Raw genomic sequence first — 22,970 nt, 5'->3', positions numbered from 1 at the left:
GGGGATGTTGATTTGGCTTTCTCAACGTTTCTTCGTATGAGAGAAAGCGGAATGTATCCTGATAACTTCATGTTCCCCTTACTACTCAAGGCGGCAAGTTGACGTTCCCTGGCTGACCTGGGTTATGCTCTTCATGACTTCATGGGCAAAAAATAAAATGTGGCTACTACAATTACCTGTGTGTGCAGATCTCTCTCTTGAACATGCATACTACTTATAAAGTTTCAAGGATATTCAGGGTGCATACAAGGTATTTGAGAAAATGCCTTTAAAAGAAGATATTGCCTGGAACTAAGCTTACTTCATTTAATATCATGATATCAGGGTATGCAAAAGCCGGATAATTGGAGTTGGCTCAGAGCTTTTTTAAATTAGCCCCTGAAAGAGATGTAGCCTTGTGGAATTTTATGATTTTGGCATGCAAGCTAGCCGGGTGTATGGAGGAAGCACAGATATTATTCGAGAAGGCACTGAGCAAAACCATCGTTACATGGCCATGCTAAGTGGATACTTACATAATGTACTTTACACTGATGCTATCGGACTCTGATGAAATGAAGGCTCAAAATTTTAAACCTGACCGGTTAACTGTAACTGGTGTTTTAGCTGCATGTGCTCATCTGAGTTCCCTTGAACCTGGAGTTGGAGCATCAATCTCATGTCTCCCGAAGTTACTACTTCATAGGTTGACATGCATGCCAAATGTGGGACCATTAATCGCACTTTAGAGGTGCTGTGTAAGTCTCTAGTAAAGGACATCTTCTGCTAGAACGCAATTTCAGGACTTGCTCTTAATGGCCATGTTTCTGAAGCACTAAAACTCTTCAATGTGGTGAAATGTGACATCTTGAATCCTGATGACATAACCTTCATTGCTATACTTAGTGCGTGTAGTCATTTAGGATTGGTGCACAATAAAGACTTCGGTATTTCCTCTAAACTGGAACACTATGGTTGCATGGTTGATCTCTTGGGCCGCGCCAACTTGCTTAACCAAGCATTGGAACTTGTGGAATCAATGCCCCGTTTGAGCCAGGAGACAGGATCTTAGGCGCATTGCTGAGTGCCTGTGTTATTCATCAAGATATCGAAGTAGGCAAGAAAGTTGCAAGACTGATTATGGATAGAGAACGAGGGCTTAGTGAGGGAGATTATGATGATAACTTGTATGCACCTTTCGGTAAATGGGAAGAAACGACTAGGTGGAGGGAAAAGACGGACAATGAAGGGGGTGTCAAAACTGCTGGTTTGTGGCGTCATTGAGCCCAACGGAAAAACGTATAGGTTGTTGGCAGGGGACTAAAGTTAGACTTGAGTTTATATGGGAGTCTTACAGATTGTCCCTTTGATAGTGTTATTCTTTTGGAATTTTTTCATTTGTTGGTCACCCAATTTTCTAATCAAGTGAAATACTTCTTCCGTCTCTATATAGTAGTCGGTGTTTATTCCTAAGGTTAGGGTGTTGGCGAAGCTAAATCGAAATAGTTACTCCTAAATTGAATGAATCATTCACACAGTAGAATGAATATTGGATTGATGACTTTCTAGAGTAATTTGTTGTGGATAATTCAGGTGATTAAGATCTGATGATGATTTGCCTTTATTTTTTAAGGCCTACTTTTTGCACAAAGGCTCTTTCTTAGCATGATCCTTGAAAGAAACATTCTAGTTCTGACTACAGGGTATACAGTTCACCACTTTTTTTTTTTTTTTAAGTTTCATGTGCCAGCAATGCCACCTCTTCCTTTTGTCTCACATCACTTTTATTTGATATATAAATTGGGGCTCTCTTTTTGGATTTTTTTTTGTAGGACAATTGTGAATATTTACAAGTATTATGAAATACATTTGAAGAAAAATCTAATTAAAAAAATCTTTTTTTTTTCTAGGATATTTTTTGTTTGTTAGGGAGCGCAATATGAAATATTGATGTTGACAAGATTTGTTCTAATAAGCCAACTCATTGATACTATCCATAAAACATTATTCCACGTCATTGATACAATCCATCCATAAACTTTAATAGCCTAAAACAAGCTCTTATATTAGCGTACTATATGTGTAATACTTTGTATTATTCAGTAATTATTCTCCATCTAATTACTACTCGTAGCAATCTAAACACGCACTCGGATCTATTAACCGGCCATCAATGTAAGTGTAATATGCTATATCATTCAATTATTGCTCTAAACACAAACTCAACCCAACCTCATCGACCATAATCGTTTGTATAATACTTTGTATCATTCAACAATCGTAATTGTGATTATTTTCTACGATTATTGGAATTATTCACAACAAAAAACCTTGGTAAAAAAAAAAAAAAAAAAGAAAGAAAAGAATATCCTCGAAAAAGATAGTAGTCCTAGAAAATTTCGTATAAAACCATAAACAAAAGCAAAACCAGCAGCCATATCCTCTTCGTTTTCTGGATTGGCCCATTTCACTCTCAATCCTTTTCATCACATCAAATATCCACCAATTATTTTATTAATTCCTCTTTTCTCAGAAGATAAACTGTAAATCTTTTTCTTAATTTTTTTTTTTATGTTATTTATTGTTTAATCTGTCTTTTTCGAGGGTATAATAATGATAGATTAATAGGTAGATACAAGATTATATAAAAATGGTACTTGTCCTATAAATCTATATACACTAAACTTTTCACTTTCTCTCTCCTAATTTCTGGACTTGATCAACATTTCTAGTAGTCAAGTAAGTAGTAATATACCCTAGTTTCATTTTCCAATTTCCAATTTTAATATTTTTATAATAATTTTTTGACTTTTTGTCTATTTTTCGAACTTTAATCAACTGGGGTCTGCATAATTCTGTAATTTTAAAGTATAATCAATTGGGGTTTCCATAATTCTGTTAGTCTTAAGTTTAATTAGCTGGGTTTCTTTAATTCTGCAATGTTTGGATATACCCAGTTGTAATTTGCTCTAATGGAGGTTGTTTATGCTTAGATCAGTGATTTTATTGTGTAATTTGATCTGGGTTTTCTGTAGTGGATCCAGTTTTGCTGAATTGTGTTATGGGTCGATTTGTTTTGTTGCTCATTCTTGTTTGAGATTGTTATTGTTGCTTCCTTATTGTGCCGAGTAATTCTACTTGAAAAAGAGAATAATTGTGTTAGTTGCTGTAGAAATTTGGCAATTGGTTGAGTTCCGTGCATACTTTTGTTTCTTGATGTTTATAGTTGGCAGTTAGAAGAAAATTGAGCTTCTTGAGGTATTGGCATTTGGTCGAGTTCGGTACATGTTTGTGTTTCTCGATGTAGATATTTGGCAATTGGTCCTCCAATTATTGTGTTTCTTATGTACATATTTGGCAATTAGTCGAGTTCAGTGCATGATTGTATTTCTTGACGTAGATGTTTGGCAATTGGTCTAATTATTGTGTTTCTTGATGTAATTTTAACCTAAATGCTTTTGCTTGGGATAATTTCATGTAATTCTTGGAGCTCTTATCCAGAGTTTGGCCTTTTGTTTTTGATTTTAATATTCCTTTACTTTGCCACATGTGATACTTTATACTGAGTACTGAGAACTAGACGATACTGTAGTTGGTTTTAGAAATTTTTTGTGTTTGAAGTTTAAGAGTTTATTTGTTTGGTTTCAGCTAAAAGATGGGTGTCTACCTTAGCACACCTAAGACTGAGAAATTCTCTGAGGATGGTGAAAACAGCAAGGTTAAATTTGGATTGTCTTCCATGCAAGGTTGGCGCACGACCATGGAAGATGCTGTGAGTAGCTTATCTTTATAAATCTGTTTTGTGATGAGCAATTTAGTGTTAAGTTATACAAAGTATCTGTTATAAAGAGGTTTCATATAGCTTATTGAAGTACTAAATGCATGAGTCTATGTGATGAATGGACACTATTTGCAATATCCTTATATCTCAAATGTACTTTATTTTAATGATTGCTGTTAGCATATGATGAAACACCTAACACACCAAATTTCTTATTGGTTTTATCCTTCCTATGAGGTTTCACTATGGCTTCTAAAATACATTTAACATATGGGAGTATATAATTTTTGACTGAGAATGTTTAACTTCCACTTACTAAGTTACTATTGAGGATCAAGTAATCCTCTTACATTCGAAGAACACATATATTATTTATGAGAGTATTGTTGCCAGGGATTACCTGTTCATCATGGCCTTGCAGGCTATTACCCGTTTCCTAATATAATTCACTATCAGTAACTTTTTCATTCTCATAAAGAAATTTGAGAAGGATTTTTCACATAGATAAAAGGCTGCTTTCCTTAGTCTGGAAACTTCCACCCTGCTGCAGGATAGAGGTTGTGGCCCTTGTGGGAGGGATAGATTGATTTGGTGAAGTGGTAGAATTCACAAACAATGATACATACTTCTTTCAACTAATTGGCTGTGTTTATTTTTTTGGAACCACATTAGTTCTGGGTATAGTATGCTGGCTGAGGAAGCATCCAAGTATCAAAGTCATGACCAACCAATGAATAAGCTTTAAAATTGGTTGGCTTCCTGTAATACCTTGCTGTTCCTGCAGGCCACTATAAGGATCTTTAATCCAAATGCTAGAAGCTAAAAAATTAACATCCATTTTTGCCAACAATCGAGTAAAATACCGCCTTATTTGCTTAGATGTGTTCTCAGTAGCATATAATGGAACACTAGCACTAGTAAACTACTTATTCTAGTCTTTTATCAGCACTGAAATAGTGGTGAGGCAAGTTAGGCAGCTATATCCATACTGAAATCACCATTTTCTCATAACCTAGCCATCCATGGTTTAACAAGTATGGGTATTGAGAAGAAGTTATGCTGTATTCAGTAAATCACTGCATTTTGTCATCCGTAGATTGAAAGTGAACAACAAAATAACCTTCAACATAAAGGAATACCTCTTGTTTAGCAGAAAAAGTTCCAATTAGAAGCTATGAATGGAATGATTAAAAGCAGCAACCGTAGGATCCCTACCTAGAACAAACAGAACAATGGAAGCATTCCGTTTTTCAACCATCTAACCGAGCTCCTCTTAATTGTGCAAATTTCTTCACGTATTACATCACAAGTGCCACAAAACCATGGGTAACTTCCTTTGATGCAGGTATGAATCCCCAAATAGATTGGACCAAGGATATCTAGGAAGTTTTTTTTTTTGTAGTATTCAATCCCTCTACTTTTCAGCCTCCTACTGATCCTGTCCTGATTGCTGACATTTAAGTTCTGATGTACTGCAGCACTTGACACTAAGACCTGCAGTATTGTCTGAACCCTTCCTCCCAAATTCAGAAGAAAATCCCTACTACTCAATTTCATACCATGAATAGCTTGTTCAATATTGTTATTGACTGGTCCAACACTACGACAAACCGCTGGCCTCAAGTCTACTTGACCCAAAATTGGGGTTAATCTAGGATGCTCCTCATTTATTATCGGGTCAGCCATTGTTGCTAGTTGATTGCAAGACGGTGAATTATATGGTTGCTATACCTGAGCTGTTATTTTGCAGCTGGCCTCTTCTTTATCCTCATTAATGGAGGAGGTGCAAGTTAATATCACCCTAACCCAGCCATTAGCAAGGGAGAAATTCTAAATTAATTTAAGCCTGATCTAGTATAATGTAACCTTTTAAAAGAATGGGATTGCTTAAACTATAGTCTGGTTCCAGTTTTGCTATGGTACTTGTTCTTGTGTAATCCCAGAAACCCTTTAGTCACCAATCTGATCATGACTCTGTTCAATCATGCTTGTCTGTGATACAAATGTGCTAAACTGATTGACATTAAAACTGTCCTTTCCCCAGCCCCCCCCCCCCCCTCTCTCTCTCTCTCTCTGTTTGTGTGTGTATGGGGGGGGGGGGTAGGGGCGAGGGGATCCTTAACATCCTAGTCTTACTGATTTCTGACTGGTTTCTGCACTGTGCAAGTTTGCATTAGCCCAGGTAATGGTTGACTCTTCTCATTTCTATTTGGGAAATAATGTCTTGTGGGATAATCAAATTTGCATTAGCCCACGGAATAATCAAATTTGGTTCATGTTAGCCGACCCCACTTATGGGATTAAGGCTTTGATTGATTGATTGATTGAAATGTCTTAGCTGCAAGTACTGCTAGAATGATGACATTAAGGTATTTGAGTTTTTTTAAGTTTGATAGGATAATGGTTTCCATAATAGATTATGGACACAAGTTTTTCTTCCATCACATAGTAACTTGCCTATTTCAACTTTTTGCAAAGCTGTATTGATTTGGGTGATTAAATTAACAACATGATGAGATAGATGGGTAGAGAGAGGTGATTGGGTCAATATGCATTTATTGCCAAAGAGGATTAGTGGACATTTAAATGAGATGATTTAAAAAGAATGGACAACAATTGTTTTGGGATTGATGAAGGTTTTCTTCCTTCAATGAAGGACTGATTTCTAGTAGAATGAGCTGTGAAATTTTCCTAAATAGCTAAATTCCTTTTACTCATGCTGCGAAACAGGATATGTCAATTAGTCTATTTGTAGATACATATCCTTACGGTTCTATCTGATCTTTGTGTCCATATTGTTACTTTTTAGTGATGTTCATAATTTTGCTACCTCGCCTAACATGTCAAAAAATTACAATCTCTGGTTATGCCATCCCACTCCACTCTTTCAAGATTTAGCCCACTAAATATTCATGGTGTGAGTTTTTCTTATCATGAGGGGAAAGTGGCTACTTCCTTGTTAAAACTTGAGTGTATATAAGATCTCTGATACATGGCTTGTTTCTGGATCTCTCTAAATCACTTCCAATTGAACTTCTTTTTCATCCTGGGATATTGCTTCTAAATAGTTTTTGACTGAATTCGCAATCTGTTTTTCTAGCATGCTGCCTTTCCCGATCTGGATGATTCGACTTCATTCTTTGGCGTTTATGATGGTCACGGAGGTAAGTAGTGGAAGCTTATTCTATTTCTTTCAGGAGTCGCACATGTTCGTATTATATATGTGGTTTATATCAACCTCGACTTCATTGCCATTAGAGTTAAGACTGTGTCGATTGTTGACAGTTAACACTTAATTGTATATGTTGATTGTTGACATTCCATAAGAGTTAATATGTGTGGTTGGAACTGTGGGTGTGTTTGTTTTAATAGGTTACGTAGAAGATTCATTTTATGAAATCATCTTGTTACTTATGTTATCATGAATCTTTATGGAGGATTTATTTGCAAATTGTATGCTTATACAATCTGTGATCAATGATTTGTGTTTGATGTAGATTAACCTGTTATTAGTTTGCATGGTATGATAAGACGATAATCCTTTCTTATTTTCAGCAAGCCCATTTGGTCTGATCCTGCTAGCCTTTTGCATTCAATCATTCTTTCCTTACAGGAAAATGTTGTTTGTGATGAATTATTAAAACGCGGTGATGATCTGAAATATTTACTCTTTTTATTTACTTGACCCATAGCTCTTGGCTCAATATTTAAGGAGAGGAGAGAGACAATGTAGTTTGTGCACATGGTTTACCTTATTATTCTTTGAAAGCACATGAATTGTTGTCTCCACATGCACTTTCTAAGGGTAATTTAATGAATCTAACTACCAGAAGCTTACCAATATAGCATGGGTCAAGTAATATGACATTTCCATTTTAGGAATGTTGGTCAAGTAAATAAAACGGAGGAAGTATTGATTATACATTAGCCTATCACACAAAGACGAAAAGAAAAGCTCTTCAAATGTTTAAAATTGTTTCAATACATTTCTAAACTGATTATTGTAGTACACTGATCAGTGTCTTCAAAAATTATTACCATGCAAGTCAGTTTTTGATGTTATATCCTCACTTCTCTATTCTCTGGGGCTTGATCGTAGCGCACCAATTTGTTGGAAAGCTGCTTAACTAATTACTGGCTTGATGTACTTGGCGACCCTGTAGATGGATATTCCAGACTTTCAGTTGCTAAAAATTCTAATATTCAAATCTTTTCACCACTTCTCTCCCATGTCTCAGAAATTACATGACTGCAGATTCATTGATTGATATTATCCATTACCTTTTGGCTTATCATGTATGTCATAGTTGAAGTTATTATTTTGACGCTGCTTTTTTTAGGTTGATGTTGTTTGGTGAATTTGTCGTCATTTATTGATTTCAATTCTCATGCAAATCTTCTATATCTGTAGGTAAGGTAGTTGCCAAGTTCTGTGCGAAGTTCCTTCATCAACAAGTGCTTAAGAGTGAAGCATATTCTGCTGGAGACCTGTCAACAGCTCTGCAAAAATCTTTCTTTAGGTGATTATATATTTACTTTGGGATTATGGACTTTAATATTATCTATATTCCTTTGTTTTTGGTGGATCAAGGTTCTTTTTGAAATTTTGAGAAAGCCTCACATATATGCTTGTGTACCATACAATTTGATGCCTCTGGTCAATGCCTTTAGGTCATTTGAGAAGTCATAACAAAAGTAAACTGCATTTACATGCCAACATGGTATTATTGTTTGACAATTGGTCAACATTGCTTAGTGCTCCATCTTATATCCTGCATTACTGCTCACTTATATTCTCATATATGCACTATTAGAAACATCTAGATTAATAATGTGGACATATTGATTGGGATAGGCTAAAGGTTTTAGCACACAAGATGAAGAGGAAGAAAACCTTCTTAAAGCATATGTAGTTTATATGACTCAATCTATGTGACTCAGATACCTTTTCACTATTTACTTGCCTAATTCATCTGCTTTACTTGCTCTGTTGGTGCTTTGATAATCAGAATGGATGAAATGATGCGTGGACAAAGAGGGTGGAGGGAGTTAGCTGTTCTGGGTGATAAAATAAACAAATTCACTGGAATGATAGAGGGGCTAATATGGTCTCCAAGAGCTGCTGATGGCAATGGGCATGATGATGATTGGGCCCATGAAGATGTGGGTACTTGTATTACTTAACAAAAATAGTAGTTTACAAGTATAATATTATGAAACATTTTGCTAGTGTGTATATATGATTTTGTTTCTGCTTCTATTCTTTTTTTTTTTTTTAGTATCTTGAGCTCTTGAACATATTCCTGTTTTGAGCCACTGTTATCTTATTTAGTGAACAACTTGTAGATTTGGGAGAATTATAGATTGGATTTTCAGCCTTTGTTCGTTTCTGATGAATTTTAATTATCATAATATGATCTTCTCAGGCTTGAAGCAATACAAGTTTTGTCTCGTGTGTTTTTCCTTTTTAAATCAATGGGTTTTAAACAATTGATTTGATCTATTTGACATCTTCTTTGTTGATTTTAATTGATGTTTTAGTGCATCAATTCGTCCATCCTTTTTTTAGTGTATTTTCTTTGTGCTCCATTTATCGCTTTTACTGTTGCTAAAATGATGACTCATTTGTCTCATGCAGTCATACTTTGTCCTAGTTGCAATCTTGTGGTTCTTAACTGAAAATTAATGTTCAATAACTTGTCCCTTGTAAGGTCATAGAACAACCCCCCCCCCCCAAAAAAAAAAAAAAAAAAAAGAAATAAAAAATTAAAATAAAAAATAGATAAATTCTACAAAGGATAAATGTCCAGTGCTTGGCAATGTAATGAAGCAACGTCCCAGATGTGTGCTAAATCTAGTCTAAGGACTATAATCTGTGATCATAGGATGCAAGAGTGTTTACTGTGCTATTGCAACATTTGATTTTTTTTATTTTTTTTATCTATCAAAAGATATCCTTATTCTACAGATTGATATGCTACTATATTTTTATTCTTGCTTTGACTTAGTTGGTATGTCAACCAGGGGCCTCATTCAGAATTTTCTGGTCCTACTTCTGGAAGCACTGCTTGCGTGGCTGTAATTAGGGAAAATCAACTTCTTGTGGCCAATGCTGGTGATTCCCGTTGTGTAATCTCCAGAAAGGGTCAGGTATATTTTGATATTCCCACTTCTTGAGCAAACAAACTGGAATCCAAGAAGTACATCAGCACATGACAATTTGATATTCTGTAACTACTTGATTTATAACAAATCACGTATAATTTTCTTGGTTTCTTGATTTAGCCATCCTATACCATTCACAGGCTTATAATTTGTCTAGAGATCACAAACCTGAACTGGATGCCGAGAAGGAAAGAATAATGAGAGCTGGCGGGTTTATCCATGCAGGACGGGTCAATGGCAGTCTGAACCTTGCAAGAGCTATAGGTACTTAAGCTCATGCGTTTTTTATTTTTTAGATGTTGGAATTTTTTCTGCCCGATTTTTTTGGGGGATAACTTGTCAATTCCCTTGTACTGATATCAGATTATTAATGATATGGTACTCCAGAGTCTTATAAGTTTCCTATCCTTCTTTATGTTTCTGCTACTAGCAATACTGTTAAGTGGTGTTTGAACCCGCCTGATCTCAAATTTGACTTGTGTGTGTATATATTATTTTTGTTGAACTGAATGGCTTCAGCATGATTCATGCGTTTCCCGCTTTTTCCCCGCGGGGGAGGGGGGGGGGGTGAGGGGTTGTGATTGATGGTGTGGTTTGTTGGTTTCCTTTCTGTAAAAGTTGAAAATTTTAAATTTTGATGGAGATTATTTTCAAATTAGAATTGCATAAAGTAGTTTACAACTTCCTAGGTCAACTAAACAACAAACCCCAAATATTGTTGAGTTTGTTACATGACAAACATAGAATTTAAGGTAGTGTTTGGATACAAGTATTTCATTTGAAATTATGGTCTGAATTCTGGAAATTCAATTTTTAATTCAAATTTGCTGTTTGGGAAAGACTAGAATTTATATTTCTGGAATAAATAAATTGCAAGTGCTAATATATGACAGTTGACGCCATACTCTGCTTCTCGTGGGTGTTCTACTTTGTTGGAGGTTGAAGGAGATGATATATACGAAGGAATATGTAGAGAAAGGAGATGAGAACATTCATCAGCTTCAGTAATACAAATAACTAAGAGAGACAAATACAGAGAAGGGTGGGTTCGGATGTGGGCTAACAATTACCAACTTTTAATCAATGTTCGTTTCAAATCCTTAATCTAAATGCTGTTTAAGAGCATCTAATAATTATTCCAGATTTGAAATTATTTGAACATCCAAACGATAGATTTACCAAATTCCAGAATATTAAATGAAATTTTTGTATCCTAAGAGAGCATAATGCTATTTAACTACTTCATAACAAGTAATCAACTCTGTCACCGAACAGTTTGTTTAGTTACCCTCTTGTGTACTTTAGAGTTCAGTGTCACTTAGGTCGAGCTTGATTCTAGTTACTTAGTGTGTTCAAATTGCAGTTGCAGTTGACCTAACCTAAAGCTTAAGTTAAGCTTGCTAGATCACAATTACACCTGTAGAGAGTGATTGAAATACTTGGATAAAATATATATTATATCAGATATGAATTTTCGTTAATTTTATAAGTTGGTTCACTTGGACAGGTGACATGGAGTTCAAGCAAAATAAATTTCTTCCCGTTGAAAAGCAAATTGTAACAGCAAATCCTGACATTAATGTGGTTAGTATATCTCTGCAGTACGTTTATATTTGTAAATTGTAATTGCTATGTCTTCGTCTGGTTAGTTTCTCGAATACAACTAAGTTATGTCTGCCATCATTTTTGTTTTGTATTGCCGTGTTCTCCTTTATAGTTACAAGTTCCAACCACCTGAGCTCTGATAATCCCTTGTTTCTGTTCCTTGTCCTTTTAGGTTGAACTTTGTGATGATGATGATTTTATGGTGCTAGCTTGTGATGGCATATGGTAAGCATTTAAGCCTTCCCTTAATTTTTATGAGCTGTGGTGTACAAGTTAATCCTTTCATGCCACCCTGCAACTTAGATAGCCACTTACTCTTCCTGCAATTATATGCTGTAAGGATGTAACTAGTTCGTGTTTGGTTTGGATATAACCACATCTTAAGCAACTTCTCTTTTATACATCCTCATTAAGTCCCTGTCTGATGGATATAAATTTATGCTTGATATCGATGTTGGTTAATTGACAAATATGCAACAGATAATGTGCTAGCTTTCACTTGGTGCATTGTTGCTTTATTTTTTGATTAAAAAACTCTTAATCTTATTTTCCCCTCCCTTACAACTCTTACTATATGAAGACTGATTACTCTGTTGGTTGTTCAAAGGGACTGCATGTCAAGCCAGCAGCTTGTTGATTTTGTACATGAACAATTGAGCACGGTAAGTTAATAACTGTTTGGCACAATTGTTTATAAATTCAAAATGTTGTATCTTCCAAAATTCAAGTTTGGTTGCATCTTACATGATACTTTAAATTCCATAACTACTCTTCAAGCAGTGACTCCTTTTACTCCAACCCTAATTAGAATTTCTGGAATGATAGATGCGGGAGATCTTTGTAACTTATTATGACAATGTTGGAACGGTGCAGGAAAATAAACTATCTGCAATTTGTGAGAGAGTGATGGACAGGTGTTTGGCCCCTTCAACTGCTGGCGGAGAAGGCTGTGACAACATGACGATGATCCTAGTTCAGTTCAAGAAACCCATACAACCACATGCCCCTGCATCTACAAATGAGGAGCCATCACCATCTGAGCCAAGCCAGCCTGTGACTGAAGCTGATAATTCCAAACAAGAACCAGAACAGACTGGATCGAGCTAATTTGATACATCACATATAACTTGCAGAAATTGTTCACTGTTAATTTTTCAGGTTGTTGTAAATGAAGCTGACTCAACATGAAGATATGACTCAACTGCTGGTAATATACTTCTGTTCTATGGTGCATATAACGAAAAACTGGAGCTTAATAGGATGTACAGATTTTTGGTGTTAAATCATGTTCTTTCCAGGATTAGGAAAATATGCAGACTATTTATTGACGCTGATTACTACATAATGTCTTCTTGTTGTGGTTATTCTCTCCTATCTCTTTTTTCTGCTGTTTTTTAATGATATAAATATGGTAATAACCTGTCAAAGTGTCCAAAGTGGTAGACTTGACTAATTAGGAAGACTTCCATGAATAAAAATGTCAAGCATTCATACCCATGTTATGGCATTGATGATCTACACGGGGTACCTAAGGTGAAATGAATAGCTAGAGTGTGGCGTGGGTTATAGAGTACGAAGAAGAAACACCATGAAATTCTAGACTTAGACGTAGGGGGTGTTGGGAGTTAAGAGGTTTGAGGGAAGAAGAGAGGTTTGAGAGGAAAGAGAGGTTTGATCAACTCGAAAAGCTAAATTTGGGTTGTTTGGTAGTTAGAGGTTTGGATTCAAAAAGCTCATATTAGGAGCTTTTTGGAAGAGCTTATAGCTTTTTGGTTATTTAATCTCTGAAACAGCTAACCGCTACTTACCAAACAGTTTTACACAAACAGCTAATATAATCAGTTAGTCAAATCAGCTATCACAATTAGCTAGTCAAATCAGCTAATTCAATCAGCTTACCTCTAAAAGCTAACTCCCAAACAAGGCCGTAGTCAAACCTTTGATAGTTCTTTGTGTCGTGAGTCTAGCGATAGCCAGCTAGACTACTAAAGATCAAACTTCTACACCATTTTTTCCTATCCGAAGCATGAAGTTTATTCTATGGACTGTGTCACCCTATAACCCCAAGGATTCTCATTCTAACATGCTGAATTATCACTCAAATTTTTTAGTGTACCTTTTCTGGAATTGAGTAAATCATAAATATATACTTGCAAAAGAATCAATAAGTTGGAATCGAATCCTCATCTTAATCCGCCTCACCCAATAAGAATCAAATCCTCATCCTATGGTGGAAAATGAGCGATCAAATTTTTCTCTTTTGAGATAAACTTTTCAAAATTTGTGTTGTAGTACAACTATAATGAAGTTTAGATGCCCAATTATCTAGAATTCTAGATTAATAACCCCTTTGTTCCATTTGTTTTTCTTCCATAAAACTTGATTAACTTTGACCGTACATTCTCACTAATATTTCCATTTTTAAAAAAAATAATTGCAACAATTTGACTTTGATGTTTGACAATGCATAATATTTTACTATGTAATGATTTCCCTATTGATACATTTGGTTATCCTTAAATAATACGAAGTATAATTCATAGAGTTGATGCTATAAAAACATATGGATTCAACAACTAGATATTCCATTCATTTCAAATTAATCCCTTTTTATTCGTTTTAGATGAATTTGAACAATTAGTGAGAAATGATCCATTAATATTAAATTGCTCAATGGACTCCACTTAATATTATAAAATTTAACTCCTTATTTCACATAATAAATAAATTGCTCCACGAGATCTGCTAAAGCTAGGTTTAGCTCACCTTATTTTTACTTAGAGAGTATTTTTTTTTCCTTATAAATGAGCATACATATGTCAAATTTAGTCAGATCAAACAATCTGATCAGATTAGAAAAAATAAATTAATATTAGAATATCATATAAGTAAAAATAAGGTAAAATAAACAACACCTAATTATTAAAATTCCAATTTATGGCTTATAACATACAGAGCATTCTTTTCTATAAAAATATGTAATACATCACTAGTGTATTCAATTCAAACTAGCATGAAATAGGGCAAATATAATGATCATTTCCTTTTTGCATTAAAATAAATAAAATGATCAGTTCCTTTTCATTACATTTTGATCAGAATTATTCAGTTGAGTTCAAGCTAAACTAGTTTAATCAAGTAAATTAACTGAATAAAAGTCAAAACATAAAATTGCAAAATAGAGTTATCAAGACAAACAGTCAAAGTACTTTGTACTTTGCATTAAAAAATACACAATTTGGGAGTGTGGGATCCACAACATTATACATGCATTGCGAACAACAAAACTACAAAAGGCAACTGATAAAAGTGACATAGTTTTTGGTGCCTACAAAAAGTGTTTTTAATTTTTTTTTGGGATGTTGTAATTTTTTTATTCGATTCTTTCCTTCCAAAAAATAAAATTTTATTCGATTCTTTATTTTTATTTTTATTTTTATTTTTTATTTAATTGTGTGCAATTAATTCTCAATTAAACTCTTCACTCCCTCAGTAGTCAGTTCATCCATTCACTCTGTTTCTCTTTCCTTAATAAATTCCTCTGTTATTTCCCCCAAATTATAATTCATAAAAATTCAATATCTCAAGGAGAAAAAACCCAATTCAATTTCATCATCTCTCACATTCTTGTTTGATCATAATTTGCCCATGCAAGGTTAGTTTTTGTAATTCAATTTTTGAATTGAATTTGTTAAACCCCTAAAAACCCAGATTCCCAAAATTTAAATTTTTCAATCTGTTCTTGATAATTTGCTAACCCCATTAAAATAAAAAATTGAAATCCCAGAAATTTGCTAAACCCCAAGATTAAACAGAAATTTGCCCAAAAAATAAATTTATCTTAATAGTTTAAGCTTTTTCTGGACATTTTGCTAAACCACTGTTAAAATATTTCTATTTTAAGCTTCTTTTTTTATAATATTCTTATAAATAATGTGTTTTTTTAGGGGAAATTCCAGTGAAGAATGAAGAAGATAGTGGCGGGAAGAATTCATTGTTAATGGATGCAGTAGAGCTAGAGATAGATAAGGAGAAGAAGAAGATTAGGGAAGAGATCATTGCTGCTGAGATCATTGGGCGTCGAAAACTCGAAGCCGAGGTTAGAATGGAGCTTATGATGGAGGAAGAAATCATGGGTATGAGGCGTTTTTATAGGGATTCTAATTGTGTTGATCCTTATATGTTAATGAATTATTCATCAGGGTTTTCGGGTTTTCGAGGCGGATCGTCTTATTTGCATAATAATTTGCTTAATGTAGGGAATTCTGTTGATGAAATTGGGCAGAAAATGAATTTGGTTGGTGGAATTGATGATGATTCATTGCAAATTAAGAGTAATGTGTTAAATGATGATCATGTTGCTTTGCGGAAATGGCCTGTTGAACGTCACCCGAGTTTGGTTGGTGCTCAGTTTGCAGGAAATTCTATGGCTGATTTTGGTGGGAATGAACAGCAAGTGTTGGGTCAGGTGAAATTTTGTTACCATTGTGACTAGTTTTGATTTGTTTGTAGCTCGAAATCGAGGTTGTGTTTTGTATGATTGTTTGAGGCATTGGAATGTTGTTGGAAATCAATTGTACTCTTTGTTTTTGCTGCGTTGTTTATTGTTGTTGGCTTCTATATGATGTGGTAATGTGATTCTTTCTGGCTAAGTACTATGAGGGTTGAATTGCCGTAATGTTGTAGCTCTGAACTTTCGAAGGGGGTGGGGGTTGCAAGTAGAGTATGCATCATGCATGTTGATGACTTTGACAAGAAACGATAAATCTATCTCCGAGATGAATTACCATACTCAATGGCAATTTTATGTTTTGTTTAAGTGTGTGTGTGTGTGAGGGAGGGAGGGAGGGAAGTGTTAATGAGATTTCTTAAACCATATAGGGAATTTTTATTTAAAAAGATTGCTTGATTTTGGATAAAATGATTCTATCCGGAGACTGAACAAAATTCCTCGCATGTTGAGTTGGCTTGGTTTGATCATAAGCTGTGTTAGGACTTTTAGTTCTTACGAAGTATTTCTTAATATGAGCATTAAGAAAGCTTATTAAATTACATTTATGTGCAACTGCTAATGTTGATTTAGTGGTCTATTTTATTGGAAGTTAACACACATACATACAAGCTTTTGCTTTTAAGATATTTCACTGATTTTCTGGAGCTACAGTCTTTTAGATGATCTTTATTGGCAATGATATATTTGGTGGTGTTTCATAATGATTAAGTGCTTCATTGTTTACGAGCCCGAAACTCGTATGCTTATGCAGCAGGATGGCTCAAGATCTCAACTTTTGTTGCCATTCTTGTTTATTAATATGTTTAATCAGTCTCTGGACTTCTCCTACTTTCAGTCCTTAATGTTCCATTATGGCTGACTGCCTGGTGAGCGAATAGATTGCCGTTTAGCAATATCTTATTCGTGTTGTTGGTTACCTACGACTATAGCTAATTGATTGGTCTTGATTCCCTCCTCATAGCCCCATGTTCCCATCGGTTTCCTTGATTTGGCAATTTACATTTTGTTTAATTCATTGACATTTGACAATTATGTGTTCTTTATCATCATTCTGCAGGCTATGCCTAGTTCAGGCATCTCTGGCATAAAAAGGAAAGCTGAAACATCAGTACCTGTAAGTGACGAAGAGACTGCTTCTGTTGCAAGTAAGGACTTGCAGAAGAAGAAATGGAATTGCTCCTTGTGTGGAGTTTCTGCTACATCAGCAGGAGGGTTGAATCTGCATTTACATGGGAAGAAGCACAAAGCAAAGGAAGCTGCGACTAAATCTGGCGACACAGCCAGCATTAATAGCACGGAAAATAATTCCGTTGAGAATTCAAAGCAGCCTATGAAGCAAGCAGCAGAAAGCTTGGCGCAGTCTGAGGAGGAAGTGAAAAACCATGTGCTTCCTGTGGAGGAAGAGCAAAATCAAGAACAACCAATGGATGAAGAAAAAAGCAATGTGCAGCCAATGGAGGAAGAAAAAAAGCAATGTGCAGCCGATGGAGGAAGAGAAGAGCCAAGTTACCACAAAATGGGAGTGCTCTTTGTGTCAAATATCTGCTACTTCTGAGATACTCCTACATAGTCATCTCCAAGGAAAGAAGCACAAAGCAAAGGAGGCTAGGCTTGGAGTTAGTCAAGGAATGCGTGCTGAACCAGCAAAGGGAAAGAATGAAAACATACACAAATGGTACTGTTCATTATGCCAAGTATCGGCTGCATCAGAGAAAAACTTGAATGATCATCTTCAAGGAAAAAAACACAAGGCTAAGGCAGGGTTGGCTCATCAAGAGGATGGTAATGGGGATTCTGATTCAGTTGTCAGAGAAAAGAGCTTGGAGAGCGAGGAGGGCCTCAATAATGAACAAGAAATAACTAATGCAAGTACGAAGCCAGGCAAAAGCCAAGCAAGTGAGCAAGAAAAAGTCAACACACTGAACACTGTGAAGATTGGATTAGATAGGGATGAAGCAGAGACAGAAGAATTGAAAAAAAGTGGTCATAGTCAGGAGATGAATGGGAAACCTGTGAAGTTATGGCACTGCAAGATGTGCAATGAAGGAACTTACGATGAAGCAACAATGGCTAATCACAGAAAGAGTAGTAAACACATGAAATTACTACGAGAGATTGGCGGTGGTCTCATAGTTGTGTCAAATGTGCCGAAAGAAGCATCAGAAGGTGGGCAAGGTTCCCAAGATGCAGCAGTAGAATGTTGAGCAATATGGGAACAAAAATTGATCTGACAGTGGTGAACTAAACAGAGCAAAAAGCTAATTTAAGGTAGTTAGAAATTTCTCAGTATATTTGCTCTTATCTTTTTTCTGTTTTATTTAGAATTTAGCAAAGGTTTCTACCTTTGGCCACGGAAATATGCTTCCATTTCACGGCAATTGGCACTTCTAACTACTCCGTAGTTGTCAATAAGAAGGAATCACAGAGAAATGCAGTTGTTTTGGAATATAATAGTCTTCTTGCTATTTGTTGAGTTACCAGTTCCCACTTATAATTACTAGCCTAGTAATTCATACAGGTTTAAGTGAAAGCACTTGCTTATCTAGTTCGCTCAATTTTCTACTAAGATCTTGATAGCCTAGACAGACCCATTTAATAACACAGGTTACCTCTGACGCTGTCAATATTCAGGTGTGCATACATTACTCAACAATCTAGGAACATCAGAATCTGAAACAATTGAGCATTACATTCAACATTCAGCACTTGATCTCTAAATACCCCTTTTAATGGCAATTTAGTATATCAGGTACCGACCTATGCAAAAACAAGCCTCTGACACTGTCAATATTTGGGTGTGCATACATAGCCTAACATAGCACTTGACTAGTACAAAGATTCTGCGCGACCTGAGGTAAATTTTAGAAAGAACATTCAAGAATAGCTTCAGGATGTTGTCATTAAAAGGATGCTGCTTTCATATTCATTCATACTGTATGTTCTGTAAGGGATGAAAAATCAGGGGCGTTGTGGAAAGGGAAAAGGGGATCGTTGTACTTAGGCACTTTGCCTGCGAGATTGGTGCAACCGTGCAAGTACATAATATCATATGATCCTACTAATGTGATGCTTCACATTAACAATGACCATAATAACTAGACAATTTGGGAAAAATCGCAAGATCCTACTAATGTGAAGCTTCACAGTAACAATGCCATAATAACTTGAGTAGACAATTTGGGCAAATTTTCTCATAACCACTGCAACCTAAAGCTAGACAGGTGAAACTTGAGATTACTAGTGTCAATGACCATAAAACATTTCCAAATTCCCACTGTGATTGTGTGGTATACGTGTAAGATCGGAAATCATGCTGTGAAGAGTAGATCACCTACTATCACATTTGCTTATGCAACCATCAGTATACCATTATGCAAGCGAATATGCAGCTCGACATTGTAGAATACCAAAACAGAATAAATGAAGAAAAAAACACTGTAAGATCTGTTAATCTGTTAGAATGCTGTGCCAAAAACTACAGTGTAAGTAGTCACCATAGCCTGGAAGGTGTAGAAAAACACGAAAGAAGTGATTATGACAAACAAACTACATAGTAATACAATCTGGCAACCAATTATCATATCAACTTCCTTTTATATACTATAAGTTTCAATACATAAGGTGCCAAGGAATTAACATTTCCAGGGAGGCGCATATTTTACTCTACATGTATTCTTAGAAAACAAACTACTGGTAGAAGAAAAGAATGGTTCACTAATACAAGGTCAAATAAGGTCCTCTGCACAAATTGTATTCTCAGCGATGGTGATAAGCTTAAACCTTCAAAGCTAATGGGTCTTGCCAAGAAATTTTCCTTTTATCGGCTCTTTTGCCATTAGGAAACAAGTCCTTAGGCTTCTTCCCCACTTTCACTGATGGAAAACCCACCTCCTCTTTAGCAAGGGTACCCTGCATTACAATAGAAAGCACAAATCAGGCATCATGTTGTGCCCCAAAACATCCTGCTGCATATCCAATAGACCAATATGTCGATTACAGAGAGATCATCAAAAAAATCCAAGGAACTTACCGAATTCCATATAGAACCTATTGCAAGATGTGAATTTGGCAAAGCTGGATCACTAGTACTAGCATGTCTTCCACTTGTTCCTACTTCGTTATTAGCATGTGTTTTTTGGGAGTGAGCGAAATCTTGCTGTTGTTCTGGATTTTGTGATTGCATCTTCAACAGGAGGTTGCGTCTCCGCCTCAGGAATCTGAATTCAAATGAAATTTAATAGTAATTGTTAGTTTGGGAACCTTAATAGTAAGGGAAGTCTATGGAAAAGTAACAAGTGCAAAATCATATATTAGTTCTGACATCAGCATGTTTAAGCCCTACTCGACTACCCATATATCAGCCACTGCATAATCACAATACCATCATCGAAGAAAGTATAATAGCTCATTCGTGAGAACCATTACTAGGATTGCTAATCCACCATTCACACATATTTCTAAAAAGAAAACGTGATTGCCAAACAAGCACTTGTTTAACACAAAATTACCTGACTTCATCCAAAAGGGTCTCTTTCTTTTCCTTTGTTTCCTTCAGCTTTCGCTTCTTTGTTACAAATTCCTATACAAAGAAAACAATGAACTAGTTAGTTGATTAATCTAACCAAACAAAATGAAGAAAATCTTTGAAATATCTCAAAGATTATTATAGAAATCCCCACACTTTATTCCAACACTAATAAATCAGCACTTTCCTTGACGAAACTAGATTCTTGCTGATATGAAATCCACACAAAATTTCACAATTTACTAAGCATAAAAACCCAAATACAATAATCGATATAATCATCAAAGCAAAATCAACACATCACCTTCCAACTTTCGACAATTATTATCATCCTCCGTAGTATAAGCATAAAAAAACCGAGTTAAACTCAAATTGAATCAAACCATATATAATTCAACTGCAATCCACTAGCTTAAATCAAACCCCAGATAATTCAACATAAATTAATTCAAATTAAATCTAAATCTTGAAAACTCAACTATGATCAACCCAAATTAAATCACACCCCCGTAAAATTCGACAGTAATTTACTCAAATTGTATCATACATAGTGTAGTACCCAACAAAATCCAACTGTGATCAGCTTATATTACATCAAACCCAACAAATTTCAACTGTGATCAAATCAATTTAAATCAATCCGACTGCAATTAACTTGAAAGTTTCCACACAAATCAAAATTGCCCACATAATCATACTATTATAAACTCCACAAAGTCAGAAAGAAAAAAAAATCAAGAAAATCATATAATCCAAGCAAAATTAAAACATAATACAGAAATAAGGACAAACCTTTTGCAAGACCAAGTAATCTTGCAACAAAGACTGATGCTTTACCCTGATTATAGCCTCCTGATCACCAGATGAACTTGATCGACGAGAATCCATGAAAACAAAAAATAAAAACTAAAAAAAAAGCCCTTTTGACCCTTTTGCTCAAAATCAAATACCCATCCACCCAAATCAACAAAAATTCCAAAATAAGAAACCCTGATCAGAAAAACAGAACAAACCCTTTTGCTCAAAAATCAAATACCCATCAACCCAAATCCACAGAAATCAACAAAAATACCCAAAAATTAACAAACCCTAATCAGAATTACAGAATCAAATACCCACCAACCCAAATCAACAGAAACCCCCAAAAATCAAGAAACCCAAATCAGAACAAACCCTATAAAATTGAAGAAAAAGACAGAGAGGAGAGAGATAAGATTTAATGAGAGAGAAAAGGAAAGAATAGAAGAGAAAGGAGGGTATTAGATGAGAGAGAAAGAGAAAGAGTTAGCGTGAAAAGGGATAGTAATAAGGCAGGCAAGAAGGCTGAAGTTTCTTCACTTTCTGTGGAAACATTGAATGGCAAGAGATGTGAAAACCCCAAAAAGGGCCCCCACCCCACTCCCCACCTCACCTCTCACCTCATCATCCTCACAAAACAAGGAATTTTGGAATTGGAAATGAGAGTTGGTGGTTTGTGATGAACATGGAAACTTTGATGGAAAAAATCCCTGAAACAAAGGGTATTTCTGGCATTAAAGTTTTCATCTTTGAAAGAGAGAGGAGAGAGAATACAAAATAATGCTTTCTTTCTTTCTATCTTTGTTTGGAGGACATTAGAAGAAAGCCATGATTTTTCCACCCCTTTCCATAAAAATCCCTTCTTTCTTTCCTTTTTTTTCTTTTTCCCCTGCTTCCAACATTTTCTTCTTTTAATTTTCTCATTTTTTTTTCCTAATTTTGTAAAGTAGTATAATATAGAGGACTTGAAATTACAAAAATTAAAAAAATAAAGGAAAAATAAAGGTAGAAGATAAAATGGGGAAAAGTTGTATTTTTATGGATGGTTGCCAAAAATGCATATGACTTGTTATCTTCCTGGTTTGAAAGGGGCCATAAAAAAATAGGGGCAAAGCTTTGAATGAATGTTGTACACTTGTATTCTTTGTGATGTGAGATTTGGTATGGTGGCCTGGTGCTGGTAATGTTATTTTATCAAGGCAACTACATTTGGTTGTACTTTACTAAAATGCCCTTTTATGACATTTTTGGTTGTGGGGTCCATTTTGTGAATGAACTAATCAACCAAGGAAAATGGTGCATCGTGCATTCATGGTGTGAATTTTGCGTTGTGCACTCATTATCCTTTTTTTTTCCTTTTGTTTTCTGTTTGGTTTTTTTAGGTTTCCAAATAACATGTTTGATCATAAATTCATGTTAAATTACTCGTAAGAATTTGTTTTTTTTTTTTTTTTTTTTTTGATAAAATACAAGTTATCTTCATAATTGACTAATAAAACATATCTAGAGTTAAAAAGGACATTCTCATGTTATTAAAAGGGTAGTAAATTATGCTTAAAAAAAAAAAAAAAGGGTAGTAAATTAAAATCCATGTTAATAACCTA

General features: G+C 35.1%; 4 protein-coding genes across 6 annotated transcripts; 3 read left to right on the top strand and 1 right to left on the bottom strand.

Moving 5' to 3' along the window:
• Positions 1-2,368: 2,368 nt before the first annotated feature.
• LOC110712265 (probable protein phosphatase 2C 60) lies at positions 2,369-12,904 on the top strand. 2 transcript variants are annotated; one of them, XM_021890727.1, is made up of 11 exons: positions 2,369-2,522; positions 3,628-3,751; positions 6,861-6,924; positions 8,172-8,280; positions 8,770-8,923; positions 9,785-9,910; positions 10,066-10,189; positions 11,433-11,509; positions 11,703-11,755; positions 12,138-12,192; positions 12,404-12,904. In XM_021890727.1, exons 2-11 carry the CDS (start codon positions 3,635-3,637, stop codon positions 12,635-12,637), a joined length of 1,113 nt encoding a protein of 370 aa, XP_021746419.1. In that variant the 5' UTR covers positions 2,369-2,522; positions 3,628-3,634; the 3' UTR covers positions 12,638-12,904. The 2 variants fall into 2 exon arrangements, with proteins under 2 accessions (XP_021746419.1, XP_021746418.1); XM_021890726.1 differs by lacking the exon at positions 2,369-2,522 and adding an exon at positions 2,576-2,718.
• Positions 12,905-14,784: 1,880 nt separating this feature from the next.
• Positions 14,785-18,508, top strand: LOC110712223. Of its 2 annotated transcripts, XM_021890683.1 has the most exons (4): positions 14,785-15,185; positions 15,478-15,666; positions 15,790-15,998; positions 17,101-18,508. In XM_021890683.1, the coding sequence occupies exons 1-4, from the start codon at positions 15,179-15,181 to the stop codon at positions 17,596-17,598; spliced, it is 903 nt and encodes a 300-aa protein (XP_021746375.1). In that variant the 5' UTR covers positions 14,785-15,178; the 3' UTR covers positions 17,599-18,508. The 2 variants fall into 2 exon arrangements, with proteins under 2 accessions (XP_021746375.1, XP_021746374.1); XM_021890682.1 differs by having other exon boundaries at positions 15,478-15,998.
• On the top strand, positions 17,672-18,247 carry LOC110712258 (UBP1-associated proteins 1C-like). The gene has a single exon (XM_021890719.1). The coding sequence runs from the start codon at positions 17,672-17,674 to the stop codon at positions 18,245-18,247; it is 576 nt and encodes a 191-aa protein (XP_021746411.1).
• A 1,082-nt stretch (positions 18,509-19,590) lies between the features above and the next one.
• LOC110712163 lies at positions 19,591-22,499 on the bottom strand. Its single transcript, XM_021890605.1, has 4 exons — positions 21,361-22,499; positions 20,552-20,622; positions 20,074-20,260; positions 19,591-19,952 (listed from the first exon to the last, which is right to left on the bottom strand). The coding sequence occupies exons 1-4, from the start codon at positions 21,454-21,456 to the stop codon at positions 19,818-19,820; spliced, it is 489 nt and encodes a 162-aa protein (XP_021746297.1). The 5' UTR covers positions 21,457-22,499; the 3' UTR covers positions 19,591-19,817.
• Between the last annotated feature and the right edge of the window lie 471 nt (positions 22,500-22,970).

Source organism: Chenopodium quinoa, unplaced genomic scaffold, assembly GCF_001683475.1.
Source record: "Chenopodium quinoa cultivar QQ74 unplaced genomic scaffold, ASM168347v1, whole genome shotgun sequence".
Lineage (NCBI taxonomy): Eukaryota > Viridiplantae > Streptophyta > Magnoliopsida > Caryophyllales > Amaranthaceae > Chenopodium > Chenopodium quinoa.
The sequence above is the reverse complement of the archived record's forward strand: the minus strand, read 5'-3'. Positions and strand labels throughout refer to the sequence as shown.

Coding starts and splice junctions, on each gene's coding strand:
- LOC110712265 (XM_021890727.1), top strand. CDS start 3,635: ATGGGTGTCTACCTTAGCACACCTAAGACTGAGAAATTCTCTGAGGAT. Junction 3,752..6,860: donor GCACGACCATGGAAGATGCT/GTGAGTAGCTTA, acceptor CTGTTTTTCTAG/CATGCTGCCTTTCCCGATCT. Junction 9,911..10,065: donor TAATCTCCAGAAAGGGTCAG/GTATATTTTGAT, acceptor TACCATTCACAG/GCTTATAATTTGTCTAGAGA.
- LOC110712223 (XM_021890682.1), top strand. Junction 15,999..17,100: donor AACAGCAAGTGTTGGGTCAG/GTGAAATTTTGT, acceptor ATCATTCTGCAG/GCTATGCCTAGTTCAGGCAT.
- LOC110712258 (XM_021890719.1), top strand. CDS start 17,672: ATGCGTGCTGAACCAGCAAAGGGAAAGAATGAAAACATACACAAATGG.
- LOC110712163 (XM_021890605.1), bottom strand. CDS start 21,456: ATGGATTCTCGTCGATCAAGTTCATCTGGTGATCAGGAGGCTATAATC. Junction 20,623..21,360: donor ATTACTTGGTCTTGCAAAAG/GTTTGTCCTTAT, acceptor TTCTTTGTATAG/GAATTTGTAACAAAGAAGCG. Junction 20,261..20,551: donor ACCCTTTTGGATGAAGTCAG/GTAATTTTGTGT, acceptor ATTTGAATTCAG/ATTCCTGAGGCGGAGACGCA.